This window comes from Galeopterus variegatus, unplaced genomic scaffold (genome assembly GCF_000696425.1).
Source record: "Galeopterus variegatus unplaced genomic scaffold, G_variegatus-3.0.2 Scaffold4643, whole genome shotgun sequence".
Classification (NCBI taxonomy): domain Eukaryota; kingdom Metazoa; phylum Chordata; class Mammalia; order Dermoptera; family Cynocephalidae; genus Galeopterus; species Galeopterus variegatus.
The window spans coordinates 108352-126939 of NW_007730754.1; the positions used below are offsets into that span (position 1 = coordinate 108352).

Consider the following 18588-nt stretch of genomic DNA (forward strand, 5'->3'; position numbering starts at 1 on the left):
AAAAAAAAAAAAGAAAGCTCTTTAAGGCCTGAGGGTCACTCCCTTATTTAAGTAAACAAAGTATGTTTTTAACACATAGGCCTTGCGGTAAGCCTGTCTTTATCTGCCTTGTTCCAAAGAGGATTTGACTTGGGCTTTCAAATCTGTTGTGGCTGCCAAATGGCTCTTTCTCTTGCTGACTTCCAAGTTATTAACTGCATCCTGGATAGATGAGCTATTATTTGATGCTCCCATGTTTCACCAGGACAGTGGCCACTGGTGTTTATAATGCTTACCCAGACAGGTAGTATTCTTACATGATCCCAACTTCTGATCACCCAGAAAGAAGGATTGTGTTCTGTTAAGCTTTTTGTGTGTCATATTTGAGGACCAGAATATCTGCTGCCAGTCTAGACCAGATAAGAGTTACCAGCTTCTGTTAAGCAAATATTTGAACTTGCTAGGCCTGAAGATGGGGCTAACTATATGGATACCCTACTTGAAACACTCTGGATTTGGTTGATGTTGATGATGGCAATGACTGTTGTTGGATGCCAGGCGCTGTACAGGGTACTTTGTGTAACTTCATCCTCCCAGCATTTTACTGTCAGAAGACTGAGCTTTTCATCACTATCACTAATAAGTGGCAATGGCTTGATTGGAACCAAGCTGGTTGAGCCCCCAGCCCCCATGTCAAGTGCTCTGCCTTATTTGACCTGAGGGTCAGGGTGCTCCTATACTTCCTGGGCCTGAGGAGTAGCTGCCCAGCTGGTTTCCCTGCTGCTGGTCTCCCTTAATGGGTCTTCCCATCATACTGTTAAAATAATCAGCTCCAACGTTGTTTTAATCACAACTGAGAGACTTGTTTTATTTTGTTTTTGAGAGACTTTTGAATTGCACATTTTGGAAAGGGAAAGTTGCATAGTTTCTGACTTTGAAAATGTCTGTTGTCTTTTCCAGCCCTCCCTATCCACATCTTACCCAGGCTGCAGTGCCGTCCATAGTCTGCACATGTAAAACAATTTCTAGAAGTGATTTCTAATGTGCGTGGCTGCAAATAGAACTTGGCCCAGTTTCCAAGTAGAATCAGGCATGGGTATCTATCAATGGCAATGTACTTAAAAAAGGAGAGAAGATAGTAAGCAACTTAGTAGAAGTCTCCTTGCTTGACTGCACTTAAAAATGTCCTCAGATAAAAATGAGGTTAAAGGACAAAACAAAGGCCAACTTGAATAAGTAAAGGTTCAGGAAAACAAGTCTGAGGTCAGATAGGGAAGCAGCGTGGAGAAATTTGTGTTTTTATCCTGGTATTCAGAGAGTATATTTGGCAGCTTTTTTTTTTTGGTCCCCTAATCGGGAGTATGTGGAAGCTTCTTATATCCTGTTTCTACATTATATGATGAAAAACCAATACTAGTTTTCATTATTCCCTTATCAGAGGAAGGAGAAAATATCTCTGATATTTTCTGTGGATTGAAATTAAGGATCTAAAAGGTAAATCTTCCTATTGTTTTATTATTTGGTATAACAAAAATTATATAAGACGTTTTAAAACTATCAGTAGGTTGTGATTAAGTCCAGATTACTATCTTTGAGAGAAGCAATATATTTTAAAGGTAAACCATTCCAAAGCTTGTTTTTCTGGAAACTTTTATATGGCACTTTCTTGCCAATTGCATGGAGCGGGGTTGGCCTTTTTGGTCATGTATCCAAAGCATAACACCTGTAAACTGCCATCCCTCCTGGCTTATTGTCTCCAGGCCCAGAGAGCAAGTGGAGTGGGAGAAAAGCAACTGGAAAACTTTATTTCGAAATAACTTCGAACTTATAGAAAAGTTGAAAGTATAGTAGAACAACCCCTTTATAGCCTTTACCCAGATTCACCGGGTTTTTACATTTTGGAATATTTACTTTGTTATTCTCTCTTTCTCCATATGTATGTGTGTATGTATATCTATGTACACACAAAGGCACACACGTACACATTAATTTTTTTTCTGAACCATTTGAGAGTATGTCTCTTATATTATGTCCCTCTAAACTTTAATATGAGGTTATTCCAAAAAATTCATGGAAATCTCATATGGTCTAGCAGTTTTAAAGAAAAAAAAGTTCATGGAAAGATTTGTATTATCCTTTAATTCTGTTTTTTCATGAACTTTCCAAAGTACCTTCTTACTAATATTTCAGGAAAAAATGCCTAAGAACAAGGATTTCTCATACATAATCACAGTACAGTTTTCCAATTTAAGTAAATTAACATAGATACAATACTTTCTTCTGTTGCACAATTCCTATTCCAGTTTTGTCAATTGTCCTTGTAATGTAACTAACAGATTTTTATAATAGCCAGATTAAAAAATAAACATATTTCTCCACTTCTAAGACAGTGTAGGAAGCTTCGATAAAAAAATGAACCAGTTACTCGGCTCTAAACACCACAAGTAAGAATTTATAATTAGCAAAAATGTTAGAAACCAAACTTACCTCTGTGCTTCTGAGAAGTGGCTTTACAGAGATGAAATCAGCCAAGGTCACCAGTGGGGTTTCAGCATGAACTTTGGTGCTGGGCTGTTGCTGTGTATTTTCCAAAGTAAATATGTCCCAATTTAAATACCACTCAACTAGCTTTGTCAGCAGAAACCCCCTCAACGTGCCTTTGGTCACTGAGTGACTTGTGATTCACAGGCTCCAGTTCTCTTGCAGCTGGTGTTTTGAATTTGTGAGTGTTGCCGTACGACCTGCACTCACTGCCCAGTGCAAGAGCAGCCCTCACAGCAGTCCCCACGTAACCGAGGGGCTCTTCAGAGTTCTGGGGGCTTGGTTGCATCAGGGATAGTTCTATTTGACCCCTTGAAAGTAGAGGCCACATGTCTGCCCTCCAACTATGTTTTCTCTCTAGGGTGATGGCAGCATCTGACCTCGCCCTGCTCTCCAGAGCTAACGGGGCTGGTTCAGCTACTAGAAGCATATCCCCATCCTTCCATGAGTTTGTCCCTCAGTGAAAAGTGGGGGAGGGAGAATGAGATTAGTGGCTTATAGAATAAACAGACCATGACATAGACCTTTCTTCAGTCAAGGGTTGCTGTGTTTATTGCCAGAATCTGCAGCCCAGCTGTCCTGCCTGTTGTAGGACAGGTAGGGATATTATTGAGCAGTGCTTCCCAAACTCAGATTCACTTAGGCATTTACGGGGATCTGTGAGGCTATGGTAAACTATTTTTAATTTGTGCTTTTAACTTTATGATCTAAAAAGTTATTATAAGAGTATTCTGGATTATCTGGAAGCCCAGCTTATCACAGAGCGCTGCTCCCTGATTTTGGTACCTGAGAGTGGGAGTGTCGGCACCCAGAGACCGTCTAAAGGGAGAGCGTGACTCTTAGACAGGAGAATGTGCAGGTGTGCGAGGGGCCCATAGGGGCATTTGTACGTTGCTCAGTTTGAGAAATTCTAGTGTGTAAAAGGCCACCTGCATTCAGGACGTGGAAAGTGTGGCCGGGTTTGAGTCTGGTTTAGCGTTCTGGAGCTGTGGTCAGAAGCCTTCTTCTCAGAGCCCTCATACCTCCTCCTCAATACTAAGTCCTCGGCATGTCTCCATCATGCTGCTTTGAGAGGCTGTTCCGTGTGTCCTGACTCCTCTGTGGTCTCTACTAAGCCCACAAGAGCTGCTCCTGGCAGCTGCCCCATTCTGTCTGTTCTCGCACATGCCAAGCCTACCCCTAGTGGAGCCCTGGTGTGCATTCTTCTTTCCGTGGGGTGCATCTCCCCTCCAGATGGGCATGTGGTGCTGTGCTCTCTGTCCAGCCTCTGCTGCACTGCTCCATACCCACCAACCTGGCTGACAGCACACCTACCACATAAGCTTATTGTAGAAATGAAATGAGATCGTGACTGTGGGGAAAGCACATGGAATGGTGTCTGGCACGCTGTCAGCACACAGGAAACATTAGCCGTTATCTTTTCATAGTAGGGATATTCATTCACAGTAAAGGTCTGGGAGGAGATGCAGGTTTCATTTTTTACTCTATGTACTTCTTTGTCGGAGTTCCTTTTCTATGAGTATATATTATTTTTGTTATGTTTTTAAGCCAGTAAGCAGTGATCTTTCCTGCATATCTAGATTTTTGATCATGTGACCCACTATTGAAAAAACAATTTCAACCCTCTTGACACTTTGACATTTTTGCATCTCTTTTCCATTTAGAGATGACAGAGTGTGCATGGTGTCAGCCCCCACTGAAATGTGGTAAGCAGTGATCTTTCCTGCATATCTAGATTTTTTGATCATGTGACCCACTATTGAAAAAACAATTTCAACCCTCGTGACACTTTGACATTTTTCATCTCTTTTCCATTTAGAGATGACAGAGTGTGCATGGTGTCAGCCCCCACTGAAATGTGGTACCTTCTGTCACACATTCTCTATTGTTTTCATTCCATTTTCAAGGCTTGCCTCATGGTTAGATATTTTTTCCAACTTTTTAATATGAAATTTTAAAAACATGCAGAGAAGTTGGAAGAATTGAATAATGAACATCCATATACCAACTACCTGGATAAAACAGTTATAATATTTTGCCATATCTCCTTAATTGTGTATGTGGGGGTGGTGAGGCTGTGTTATGGGGTATTTGCAGGTGAGAGGACGTTGTAACACTTGAGTCCTGGGCACTAAAACCTGTGTCTCTTAATTGGAAGGGGCCCCATCCTGCTCTGTACCACTATTATTCCTGGAAAAATCATAGTCTGTACATATATGTCTAGTCCAAGGCAGATTTGTCCATGACTTCAAAAATGTCTTTTTATCACTATCCTCTCAGTGACTGAGACGCAAGGATTACTCAGAGCCCAACTTTGTGAAAGCAGTGAGAGGCTCATAGGGACTACACTAAGCTAAATCCCACAAGAAAGGAGAAAGTAGGTGCATCCCCGAGCTTGGGCTTGTCTCATCTTTTATTGTAATGTCAAGACCTTGAACTATATAACAAACTAAGTATAGTATCAAAAGAAGCACAGAAAGGAGTGTGTAAACAGAATAGAAAATGATCTCAGTGTTTCCTACTACTCAATCAGAACATTTTTGCTGTTTTCAGTGTGTGCTGTTTTTAGCACTTATAGTTCAGATCCTGTACACTTAAGACTTTTGCCCAAGGCTTTTGCCCTTTGTGCTCTCCCTGTTCTAATCAGGCCCCTATGTTCCCATATCTTCCCCTTTTTTGTTTAAACGAAAGTTAAGTCTGCAGAAATGTTTGCAGTAAGTTCAGGAATCAGAGGTAAGTATTCTTTTGTAGTAGAGTCATCATGGCTTCTGCATGGAGAGTCCTGTGGAAACTGTGGTGTAATGCCTTCAACACTGCACGAAAACACAGGAAAAATAATAAACCTATTCCAGCAATAATCCATATTCTGATGTTAAGTCCTGAAAAACAGTTAGTAGGATTGAGCCAATGAGCCAAATCATTTAAATGATTAATAGTGGCATTTTGAGCTTCTTCTTGGAGTTGAAGCATTTGTCTTTGAAGTCTATTTATAAGGTTATTAATATCTCCAAGTAAATTAGAGTGAGAAGCTCCATGTAGTAATTTTTGAACATCCTCCCAAGAAGTAGAGGTGTTGAAAGGAATAGAAGTTATACACATGGAACGATATCTAACATCACAATTTAGTTGATTTCATGTCCAGAGTGCTTGTTGATGTTCACCAGGCAAAGACACTGCTGCCTCTAAGGCATCAGTCTCTGTAAGATTTTTTGGTGTATGTTTGTGCTAGAAGTTCAGGAGTTACATTTTGAAAATATCCATTCATTTTCTGTGCTGCTTGGATAGAGTGAGATAAAGCAACTATAGCAGTTGCAGCTGTGGTAGCCATGGCAGCAGCTGCTTTAATAGAAACCCTTTAGGACGAATTTGCTCTAAAGCAGAAGTTATCTGTTCCAGAGCAGAACTTCCCATCCATTCATGAGTAAGATTAATTGGCAACCGTGTTTCTGCTCTTTGTTTTAATATAAACATGAGAAATATTAAGATTAGAAATTTTAAAGTGTGTAATGCAAGGAGTAAACCAAGTAGAATTGGCAGGGAGAGTAATATTGATTATAGCACACCCTCAAGAGAGGACCCGCCAAACCAGTATTCTATTGGGATGATTGACCAGTGGTATAAAGCATATACCACCAAGCTTGGTAAGAAACAACACTCTCTGAAGTAATCTATCAGCTGGCGAGCCCTGGAACAGCAGTTTGGGCCTGATTGGGAAGGTCCCAGGCAGAGCGTCCTCCCCACAGGTGAGACTCCAAAGTTCTCCTTTACCTTTTGTGGTTTTTAAAGCAGTTGATAACAAAAGTAGCAACATTCCAACTGCACTTACGTGACTTAGTGAAAGTTTATCCTCCAGGAACCAGCCAAGTGCCCGAAGCATAACCTGCTCACCAAAATAATCGATAGCTATGCTTAACTTATCTGGAGACAACCCGTCTCGAGAACTCGAACTATCCTTCCCTGCAAGCCAAGCATGATGTTCCTGGCGGTACCTAGTACAACTCCCCTAGGGCAGGCCAGGCCACAAGGAATCTGCACGTACACCAGTCGTCTGAAAGGTTGTTAAATACTTAATTAGTCACTGCAAGCAATAGGTAAAGGAGATCTCTATGAAGATCTCAACTTTATTTCCTTTACAGGGGACTACTGTAAATAGTTTGCCACGGAGGTCTGGTGAATGTGCTTAGGCCCCCCTCCATTACATGAGGGGATGCCCTATGTGGGGGTGGCTCCTGGTCAGTGGACCAGAATAATTAAAAGGAAGAGTATAATTCCAGGTGGTATTAGAATCCAGTATCAGTAAGTCACATGGACCCCAATTTTCTAAAGTCCAATTATTAAACAATGTGTTTTCTATAAAATTAGTAGAGTGGCAAGAAATCCAACTAAGGTCTTGACTGTTTCCAATAGAAATCCAAAGATGAGAACATACAGGGATATTGGGTTTAGGATGGTTTTTGCTCATTATAGAATTTCCACCTACTCCTGCTGTGGAAATGAATACTTGATATTTTACAGCTAAAACACGATTAGGGTCTTTTACAATATGATTCGTATACCATTGGGGTTGAAAAGGAATACAGAAATTGCTAACAGTGAAATTATTTACAGCACATAAAGGTAATTTTTCAGTAAGAAAATACCAGTCATAAAGAAGTTTATGCCATCTGCTATGATAGCTCCCTTTATCACAATTTAATCCACAGTCTTGTAAGGGACCAGAAGGGGGGAGCCACTTTCCTCCCATGTGTGTTGTATCATTGGATGATTAAAGGAGGCTCTGTATCTTCTCATGTAGTCAAATCAAAAACAGGAGGATTCAGGACATGGGTCCAAAAAATGTTATTACTTATGCTTACGGAATTGGATAATACAGAGGAGCCCATATATTGTGAAAAGACATGTTACCTTTGGACCTTTGGAATTTATAGTTATGTGAGCAAGCATGGCCAAGAATAAATTTTCAGGTGTCTTGGGTGTTCCAGTAATTTCCAGTGTATTTTCTGCTTGTGTGGTAAGCTTTTTAAAATCATCCCAGGTTGGTTCAGAAGAAAGCATTGTGGAGGCAAATGGATTTCTCTTCCACTTCAAAATTTTTGTTCAGCATTCCTGGAAGTGGTTGGTGCCACATGATATGGACGAACAGCTTTAGCAAGCACCCAGAGAGGATCTGTAGGAGACAAAACAGAAGCATACCCTCTTCCACATGTTAATAACTCAACAGGGCCCAACCATTGTGGCCCTTGTAAGGGATGTCGATATACAAAACCAAAGTAGGCCTTTCATTAGGGCAGGTAAAGTGTCGATCCACTGCTGTCAAATATTGGGAATTACAATTCAAAAATTTAAGGTATATAATGCTTTCATTAATTGTTCTTGTGGTGTGAAATTTCCCTCCATATCCCCCCTATTTTGTTTGTGTAATTGTGATTTGATAAGGCTATTAGCTCTTTCTACAATGGCTTGGCCAGTGGGGTTCTCGTGGCATGTTTTACATTCCATACACTAATTGTTCTTGTGGTGTGAAATTTCCCTCCATATCCCCCCTATTTTGTTTGTGTAATTGTGATTTGATAAGGCTGTTAGCTCTTTCTACAATGGCTTGGCCAGTGGGGTTCTCGTGGCATGTTTTACATTCCATACATCACAAAACATTTGAAAAGCTTTAGAGGTGTATGCAGGTTAATTATCAGTTTTAATATGTGTTGGAACTCCCATAGTGGCAATGTAAGAGAAAAGATGTTTTTGTACGTGTTTTATAGTTTCTCCTGTTTGTGCAGTGGCATGAATAAATCCTGAGTGAGTGTCTACAGTGACATGTAAATATTTAAGTCGCCCAAAAGGGTCATAATGAGTAACATCCATTTGCCAAATTTCATTTCCTTTAATCTATGAGGATTAATGCCACCTGGGGAGATTGTTTTAGAATATCTTTGACGGGCCGGCCCAGTGGCGCACTGGAGAGTGCACCGCTTGGGAGCATGGCGGCGCTCCCGCCGAGGGTTCGGATCCCATATGGAGACTGGTTCCCGCTCACTGGCTGAGCGTGGTGTGGGGCAACACCGAGGGTTGCGATCCCGTTGCCGGTCCCCGGTACGGGCGCGACACCGAGGGTTGCGATCCTGTTACCGGTCAGTAAAAAAGACAAAAAAAAAAAAAAAAAAAGATAGAATATCTTTGACAATCTGAACAGGCACGAATGATTTCTTGAGCTTGTCTGTAAGGAATTTGAAAGGAATGAACCAGTGCTTTAGCACCTTGATGAAAAAATTGATGAGAAGCCATAGCTTTCTGTATAGCGTTTGTGTACATTACTAATTTGTCAGCTTGGTCATTACCTTCTGTAAGAGGACCTGGCAACCCAAAATGAGATCTGATATGAGTTACAAATAAAGGATCATTTCTACATTGAATTAATTTTTGTAATTGTCTAAACATTTCAAAAAAAGTAGCATCATTCCCATCATGAATCAAAGCATCTTGAATAACTTGTACCAACTACGTAAGCATTATCAGCTACTATATTGAGTGGTTGATGAGGAAAATGATGTAGAGCTGCGATAGCAGCTGCTAGTTCAGCTCGTTGTGTGGAACTATGATGGAGGAAAGGAAATGTTTCCAAGAACCCTGTTCATGCCAGAGAACAGATCCTTTACTTGACTTTCCAGAGCCATCTATAAATATAGTTAAAGCATCAGGAACAGGAATAGGTGACAAAACAGTAACAGAAGAAAGGGGCAATAATTGAAAACCTTGTAATATTTTATCATGAGGCAAGGAAAATTCTAAAGTTCCCATAAAATCAGTCAAAGCAATTTGTAAAGATTCTGATTTTGTCTGAGTGCTGCCTGAAAATCAGTTTTAGAAAGGCCAGGATTAATCATTTCAGGATCATAACCAGTAAGCATTTGACAATGGCGTCATCCTTGTTCTATTCTACAAACCTGTTGTCCAAATTGAGTGCATAATTTCTTTTTAGGGTGGTGAGCTTGGAAAATCCATTCAATAACTCCTATATTTGGAAGAAATTGGCATATCAGCCCAGTAGGGCTATGTGGGGTGTTTAGGACAATTAAATGAATAGATTCCCCTCAAGTAATGCAATCGAGCTGTCATGAACTTAACCAAAGCTCAATCTGTTGGAGTTCTCTTTTTGCATGGGGGGAGAGGACACATAGTGTGGAGAGATCAGGATCTCCTTTAAGAGTATTAAATAAATTTTGTAACTGATATTTAGGAATTCCCATAGAAGGTTAAAGCCAGTTAATATGACCAAGAAGTTTTTGTAAATCATTAAGGGTTAATTGATTTTTGATAGATAAAGAAATTTGTTGAGCATGAATAGATCTTTGTGTAATAGTATAACCTAAATATTTCCATGGTTCTGTCTTCTGAATTTTTTCAGGAGTGTTTGAAGCCCTACTTCTTTTGTGTGAGTTAAGATATGTAAGTAGATTTGAGACAGTATATTTGAATTTGCATGGACAACAAGAATATCATCCATATAATGATAAATTAATGCATCAGGAAAAGCCATTCAGGTAGGGCGCAAAGAACGATCCACAAAATCCTGACAAATACTAGGACTGTTGATCATTCCTTAGGGAATGACTTTCCATTGGTATCTTTGTGAAGGAGTCCCAGCATTATTGCTAGGAAGGGAAAATGCAAGTTTTTCTTTATCATCTTCATGTAAAGGGATGGTAAAAAAAATCTTTTAGGTCTATAATAATAAGATAATGTCCTCTTGGAATAAGTGCTGAGTTAGGGAGCCCAGGCTGTAATGCTCCCATTGGCACAATTCATGCATTAACTTGTCGGAGATCATGTAAAAGTCTCCATTTCCCTGATTTTTAAGGGATGCAAAAAATAGTATTCCATGGACTGTATGAGGCTCAATATCTCCTGCTTGTAATTGTCCTTGTATTAGAAGATGAGCTTGTAATTTCTCCCCTTTAAGAGGCCACTGCTCCACCCACACGGGGTCCAGTAAATCCATTGCAGTTTGAGTGGCAGGAGTTTGGTGGTGGCCTTCATGATAAATTTGGAGGGGAAGTGCCTTTGTAAACATTCCATGTGTAAGTAAGTCTCTCCCCCATAAAGTGATAGGGAGACCCAGTAGGAAATGCACAATAATGACAGTTTGTTCTTCATGTCCTATACATTTTAAAGGATATTTACTTTGGCATGGAGTTTGTGTTCCTCCCAATCCAGATACAGTCAGGAAAGAGGAACTAGTTTTCCAGGAGGGAATCCAATCTTTGGAAGCAATTATAGTAATATCTGCTCCTGAATCAATTAAACCTGTTATTGTTTTTTGATTTATGTTGAGAGTGAGGAGGGCTCGTCCATTATTTATCTTTGTAACCCAATAAGCTTCAGTACTACCAAACCCTCTGTCCCTCTTTCTTTGGATGTCCAGGAGTAATAAATGGTATTAATATTAATTGAGCAATATGAGTTCCTTTGCGAATGACGTGATACCCTAAACTAGTAACCATAATTTTAATTTGTCCAGTATAATCTGAATCAATAAGTCCTGGTATTATTTGAATACCTTGACTAGAATAACTAGATCTTCCTAAAATAAGTCCTGCTGAACCATTAGGCAAAGGCCCCCATATTTCTGTAGAGACAATTTTTATTTGTCCAGCCTCATCTAAAATTAAATCCTCTGTTATGGATAAATCGAGGCTGGCACTACCAGTGGTGGCCGCTTTTAAGTCAGTCACTCACTTTCTTGAGATATTATCTCATTCTTGGGAGGCTCCCATGCTGGAGCGTGGACATTCCATGTTTGACTCCCTTTTTTTGTAGGGGTGCAGGAGCTGGCACCCCTATGTCCGTTTCCCGAAATCGGATTGCCTTCAGAGTCAAATTTAGATTTACATTGAGTGGCGGTCCAATGAAATCCCTTTTTACATTTAGGACATTTTTGTTTTGGTTTAATTTGATTTTGATATCCTTGTTTACAATCCTTTTGAAAATGTCCTTCTTTACCTCATTTATGACATTTTCTAGATTGAAGTGCTGCAGCAAGCACTTGAGCCTTATAAGTTTGTGTACCCACATTTTAACATGCACGTATCATTTCAGCAATATTAGGATTCCTCCCTTTTAAAGGAGCAAGAATTTTTTGACAATCATTATTTTCATTCTCATAGGCCAATTGTAAAAATAGAACATTTGCAGTTTGAATATTATCTACTTGTCTAGAGATAGCATCTTGAAGTCTATTAACAAAATCTATGTAAAGTTTGGTAGGCCTTTGTCTAACAGTGGCAGAAGAGCCAGTAGGAATATTTGTTTCTGGAATTTTGTTCCATGCTTTAACAGCTGCCTGTGACATCTGAGCAAACACCTGAGGCTGAAGCCTGGCTTGATCCCGAGGTTTAAGATAAGCCCCTTCACCAATTCACATATCTATACTTATAAGAATGTTGTTATTTAAATTTTCCATTGAAATAGTGGTGGCGGCATCACGAAATTCCTGAAGCCAAACACTGTACTGAGCTGTTGTTAATATGGTTTTAACAAAGGTTTTCCAGTCCCGTGCTGTCATATGATAACTATCGGCTATAGCTTCTACTATTCCTTTAGTAAAAGAACTTTGGAGGACATTTTCTGTTATACTTTTCCAAAATTCCTTGTAAACAGCAAAAGGAAGGTTCTAATGCCAAAGACCTTGATTTCCACCTCAGATGAGAGGAAAGGCATGTAACATTTCTCTCTCAGTTTGACGTCCCTCACGGAAACATTATTCCATGATAGGAGTAAAATCTGAGGAGGCAAATCTAAAGGAGGTGGTGGCTGGGGAAAACCTGAGGCAGAAGGAGATGGATCCTGTTTTTCCAGTTTAGCTATGGTTTGGGGACTTTGTATTGGCCCTAAGGCAATTTTACATAAATTCCATGTTGTAAGATGAGAAGTCTTTACAGGACCAAGAACATTTTTTAACCATCTGCCAATATGTTCCCAATCCTCTAAATCAAGACTCCCTTCTTGTGGATACCAAGGGCATTGTTGTCTAATTACCAGTAATAATTTTACAGGCTGGTGTTCAATTACTTTACATCCAGCTGCTTTCAAGAGACCTTGAAGCTGTAAATTATGTTGCACTTCTTTTGATAGTGAAGTGCCTATGAAAGGAAAGTAAAAGAGAAAAAAAGAAAAAAATCTCTGGGTGAAAAGACCTAAATTAGACCTTGCCATAGATGTCCCGCTACCCCATGGTCGTCTATGTTTCCTTACCAGAATGAATGTCAGATGCATCCTTGGTTCCTTTACCAGGCTTCAGAAGGTCAGTCTCTGTTCCGTGGATTACAGATGACTCACACAGGGCACCACTTGTCACTCTTCTCTCAGTGAAGGAGATGCAAGGGTTACTCAGAGCCCAGCTTCGTGAAAGCGGTGAGAGGCCCAGAGGGACTACACCAAGCTAACTCCCACAAGAAAGGAGAGAATAGGTGCAGCCCCGAGCTCAGGCTTGTCTCGTCTTTTATTGTAACGTCAAGACCTTGACTATGTGACAAACTAAGTATAGTATCAAAAGAAGCACAGAAAGGAGTGTGTGAACAGGACAGAAAATGATCTCAGTGTTCCCTACTACTCAATCAGAATATTTTTGCTGTTTTCAGCATGTGCTGTTTTCAGCACGTATAGTTCTGATCCTGTGCACTTAAGGCTTTTGCCCTTTATGCACTCCCTATTCTAATCAGGCCTCTATATTCCCACATCTTTTACAGCCTTTTTTTTTTTTTTTTTAATCCAGACAGGGTTTATGCATTGCATTTGGCTATGATGTCTCTTTAGGCTCCTTTCTCTGTTTCAGTCTTCCTACTTTTCCCCTGACCTTGATTTTTTTCAGGAGTGAGCTAGTCAGTTATCTTGTATCCTTTTCCTTTCCTGTCTTAGGGGCCAGACAGGACCCCTCATCATCTTACAGCCCTTCTCTAGAATGTCCCAACTCCTTTCTGTCTCTCTTTTTTTTTTTAATTGAAACATAATTGATTATACGTATCTGTGGGGTACACAGTTGAATATCAATACCTGTGTACAATATGTGATCAAATTAGGTTAATTAGTATATTCATCATTACAAAACATAATTATTCTTTGAGACCCTGAACCAATTTCTAGCTAACTTCCCTCTCTCTCCCCATTTCCCACCTCTAATTACCACAGTTCTGCTCTTTTCTTTCCATCTCTCTTGAAGTACAGGAATATTTTTACCCACACAGGGTCCTAACCAGTCATGGCCATTTCATATCTTTATCTAATGACATGTCAAAGAGTTTCTAAGTTCTTTTCTGATACTACCCTGCTCTTCCCTTTCTGAGGACTAGAGCAGTCTCAGGTGGGATGATGGCCAATGGGCCAGGAGTGGTCAGAGAGCAGGGAGAACCCACAGGGCATTTTCATGCCTAAGTCCTTAGAGGGAGCCAAGAAGTTCATAGGGTGAGGAGTAGCAGCCCAAATCAAAGATAGGGTTGAGTCACTTTCTCTTACCCGTGTCAAAACCTCTTTGGGTTTCACAGCCACTTGGAGCCTCTGTTGTACCAATTTATAGTCCTACCAGCTGTGCGTGAATGTGCCTGTCTCACTGCGTCCCCTCACTTCCCAGCGATGGGTATCATGACCTGTCTCCACTCTGGGTCCCTTGCCCATGTTTGGCACTCATAAGTGGTTGGATTGCAAAGCCCCCCTCACTGCAGGTTGATCATCACTGTACCGAGTTTCTGTGAGGAACTACCTGTCCAGCTGGGTGTTGTGCACAAATTTAACCATTTTACGTAACTGATGAGCCACTCCCTGCTTCACACCAGATGGGACGCTGTCTAGAACAGGGATGTATGGGCTATGGCCTCTCACTCTGCCACAGTATGCTGCTGCTTTTACCTGTTTTACATATTGGAATACTGCCCCTCATTACTGTTGGAAAAAGTTGCGCTGCTGAAAAAGATTTGAAATCCACTTCTTCTCGACCCACAAGATTTCTCCCAACCTCCCTGCCTTTCCAATTGCATCCCTTCCTCTGAGCACCAGCCCCCATTCACCATTTGCCTTTCCCTAAGCACTCCATGCCTCCCACAGTGCCAGGCTTTGGACCTGGTGCTCCCTGTCACTGGGCAAGCTGCTTTCTTCTCTGTGCCTGGCTAAGCTTTACTCACATGGCAACTTTGAGACTTATGACACCTTCTCCAGGTACTCTGCCCTGCTGTGTTTGTTTGCTTACCTGCCTCCAAACTAATCACTGGGCAAGCTGCTTTCTTCTCTGTGCCTGGCTAAGCTTTACTCACATGGCAACTTTGAGACCTATGACACCTTCTCCAGGTACTCTGCCCTGCTGTGTTTGTTTGCTTACCTGCCTCCAAACTAAACAGAATGCCCTTTAAGTGCAGGAATGCCTACCACACATTAGGTACTCAGTAAATGAATGAATGAATAAACTGCTAATACTTATTGGCGAAATTATCAAGAGGCATTGGTCACTGATCAGTGTACAAACCAAATCTGACTGAGTCTCTGAGAATGCTCTTGGAGAATGAGTTGATGGTTGATTTTACACCTACAGGTGTGAGGGTTTCATGAACAAATAACCACCTTTCTCCCTCTCTTCTTGGCATATCAGCTTACCCGACGACTGCCGCCCATCAAAGAAGCTAAGCCTCGGTTACAGAAGCTCTTCCGGGACTTCTGGCTCTATTCTGTACTGATGGGATTCGCTGTGGAGGGGTCAGGTAGGGGGATGATCTCTCTCCCAGGGAAGGCAGAGTGCAGAGTGACAACAAAGAGAGATCAGAGTCAGCCTAATTATCAATGTGAGCACATTTGAGATGAGTCCCAATGCAGCTGCTGCTTTCTACAGGCATTTGCAAATGTTACAGTTCCCAGATGTAGTTTAGGCCACATACCTTAGGAAAAATCTGCCCAAGTTAGGTAACAGACTCATTTCTATGCCCCGTTTTTGGGATAATTGTCTCAAAGAATCCACAACTCTAGAAATTGTCAGAGCCAGTCTGCAGAGCTTTTCGACTGAGGTAATCTTCTCAGTTCTATTCATTCTCTTCCAGGACTCTGGCCAGAAGAGTGGTACGAGGGGGTCTGTGAGATAGCCACCAAATCCCCCCTGCTCACCTTTCCCAGCAAGGAGCCACTGCGCTCTGTCCTGCAGTATAACTCAGCCATGAAAAACGACACAGTTACCCCCGTAAGGATTCTCCTCTCATTTTTGCTAAGCTCTTTGTATTGATAAGGGCACATCTTTCTGTTGTACTTAACACGTGTTGCCAGCCACTGGGGCCCATTTCTCTTGGGGAGGTGCCAGCGAGCCCTCGGATGTGTCTTTACCTCCAGGCTGAGCTGAGTGAGCTCCGCAGCACCATCATCAACCTGCTGGACCCTCCTCCTGAAGTGTCTGCCCTCATCAACAAGCTGGACTTTGCCATGTCCACCTACCTCCTGTCTGTTTACCGGCTGGAATATATGAGGTACATGAGCCTGCACCTCCCCACAGCTCCACATTTGAGTGGATTTGTTATTTTTGGACTCTTCTGGGCATGGGACTTTTTCAACTACTCCCAAGACATACAAGATTCTAAAAAAAACAAAAACACCCTTTGCTTTTCTTGTATGTCTCCCTTCATGAGTATCAAAGGCCATGTCTAGTAACACCCCCTGGTGTCTGAAGCCTGCAGTCATCCCCTCTCTCATAGGGAACAGGCTTCTGGGGCTGGCCAGTTAGCTCAGTTGGTTAGAGCATGGTGCCGATAGGGAACAAGCTTCTGAGCAATGACAATCAATGCTGCACACAGTCCATCAACTGGGCAAGGGCCCCTCTGAGGAATCAGGCCTCACTGAGAATGGTCCTAAGACACTCACTGAGCTGGTTTCCAGGACCACAGTTGAGTACAAACAGCAAACATGATGCAGGATGCAGCCAGCTCCAAAACATTTCTCCAGGTGGTTTCACGCTCAGGATGTACCTGTAACCACAGCAGTCCTAACAGCTGTAATGACTGTTTTGGTCTGTAATTGTCATCATGGTCACATCAGTAGCTAACACGGATTGAGTGCTCATGCTGTACTAGGTGCTCTGCTAAGTTATGTATATGGGCACACTGTGCAAAAGCCTTGAGGTAGGGCTGGCCCGTGGCTCACTCAGGAGAGTGCAGTGCTGATAACACCAAGGCCACAGGTTTGGATCCTATATAGGGATGGCCGGTTCACTCACAGGCTGAGCGGGGTGCTGACAACACCAAGCCAAGGGTTAAGATCCCCTTATTGGTCATCTTTTAAAAAAAAAAAAGGCTTGAGGTAGGCACTGTTATATACCCATTTTAGAGATGAGGAGAACAAGACATTGAGCAGTTAAGTAAATCACCAAGGTAGTAATCCCTGATGTAGATTGGAACCCACACTGTTTCCTAAGCACTGTGCCATGCTGCCTTTTGTAAATGAGGGCTGGAGGAAGCCACCAGGACACAGACCCAGCACCTGTGGCCAGCCAGTGTGGGTTCTGCAGACCCCCATGGTAAGGCCTAAGGCATCCTGCACATCCTGCACCGAATACACTAGCTACTAAAAGATGATTCTCTGTCATCAAAAAAAGGTCAAATTATTCTAAGCTTTTTTGTCTAAGTCACAGGAGGGATGCAATAAGTTATGGAATAATTTCTTTCTCGGGTGATTTGAAAAAGAAAGTGTTAGTTCTTAAAAGGAGGGATATTTGGAGAACAACACTATTACCTTTCTTTGGTGCTATGCAACCTCTGGTAAAAGAAATCGTACTTGAAAGCTCAGAATATAACACAGATTAAAGCTGTTTTGGTTAAGAGCTGTGTGCCCCCACCCTCCTGCTCAGTCCCCTCCTTCCTGCTTCTCAGCAGCCGAGGGCTCCATGACAGATCAGAATTTCTCCCCAGAGTTGCAGAGAACCAAAGGAGTTTTGGCTTTCTTTTTTCTTTTCATAATAATTTTTTTTAAAATTTTAGTTACTAAAAGTAAAAAGAGATGGGCCGGCCCGGTGGCGCACTGCTACAGTGTGCCGCTTGAGAGCGCGGCGGCGCTCCCGCCGAGGGTTCGGATCCCACATACAGAACGGTTCCCGCTCACTGGCTGAGCGAGGTGCGGGCGCAGCACCGAGGTTTGCGATCCCGTTGCCGGTCTCGGTCCGGTACGGGCGCGACACTGAGGGTTGCGATCCGTTGCCGGACACGAAAAAAGACCAAAAAAAAGGAAAATAAATAAATAAATAAATAAGTAAAAAATAAAAAGTAAAAAGAGAACATTACACAAAAACTTGCAAAATAATTGGAAAGAAATAAACCCCACTGATCTCACTACCATCTCCTGTAGCATGGTAGTATAGTTCCCTCTGGTTTTTATTACAAAGAATATGTTTTCAAAACAAGCCAAGTCAAAACAGAGCAAAAGATGTCTCAGGACCCCCTTAGCCTCATGGGTTTCAAGGCAGGGCTGTCCCCACCTCCCCATGAGTATGCCCCTGAGTGGTAGTCTCAGGTTGTCAGGACAGGTTTTTGGGTTAACTGGCAGAGGAGGATGCTAACAGACCAGCCTACAGGCAGCTCCCACAAGTCCAGCTTCACTCTGGGCTGCCTGCCAGGACCCTGCGAGCACTCTGCTAGCACAGAGAAGCAATCCAAAGCCTCTATTCAAGACTGGCTTAGATTCCCTACCATGGTTATTGGGAGAACTTTAAAACCACAAAGTAGAACATGTGAGAAATCAAGTTAAAGCTGTGTGCTCGTGAACACCTGAGAATGCATGGCTTAGAGTCACCCAGCCTGCCCCACTGAGGCTGAACTCTGGGAAGTCTGGTGCAGAGGCTGATTGCTGCACGCCGCGGAGCCCTGCAGTCTTAGCATAGCCCTGGAACTCACAGTGGCCACGGTCCAAGTACATGCATTTCTTTTTTCTTCCATTTTTCCTGAGGTCAAAGATATGTTTTACAATAAAAGTAAAAATGTGGGCCGGCCCGGTGGCGCACTGGATAGTGCGCTGCTTGGGAAGTGCGGCGGCGCTCCCGCCCGAGGTTTCGGATCCCACATG

At 42.1% G+C, this 18588-nt stretch overlaps 2 protein-coding genes across 3 annotated transcripts in view; one reads left to right on the plus strand and one right to left on the minus strand.

Annotated features, from left to right (window-relative positions):
* The window catches only part of SERPIND1 (serpin peptidase inhibitor, clade D (heparin cofactor), member 1), an 11612-nt gene extending 9096 nt beyond the window's left edge, over window positions 1–2516 (minus strand). The window contains exon 1 of the mRNA XM_008588037.1: window positions 2467–2516. The gene's annotated coding sequence lies outside the window, so the exon portion shown is untranslated. The remainder of the gene's footprint in view (window positions 1–2466) is intronic.
* PI4KA (phosphatidylinositol 4-kinase, catalytic, alpha) overlaps window positions 1–18588 on the plus strand; it is a 131235-nt gene that overhangs the window by 66932 nt on the left and 45715 nt on the right. For both annotated transcript variants that reach the window (XM_008588039.1, XM_008588038.1), the window contains 3 exons: window positions 15149–15257; window positions 15591–15727; window positions 15874–16007. In XM_008588039.1, the coding sequence (XP_008586261.1) occupies window positions 15149–15257; window positions 15591–15727; window positions 15874–16007 (380 nt within the window). The remainder of the gene's footprint in view (window positions 1–15148; window positions 15258–15590; window positions 15728–15873; window positions 16008–18588) is intronic.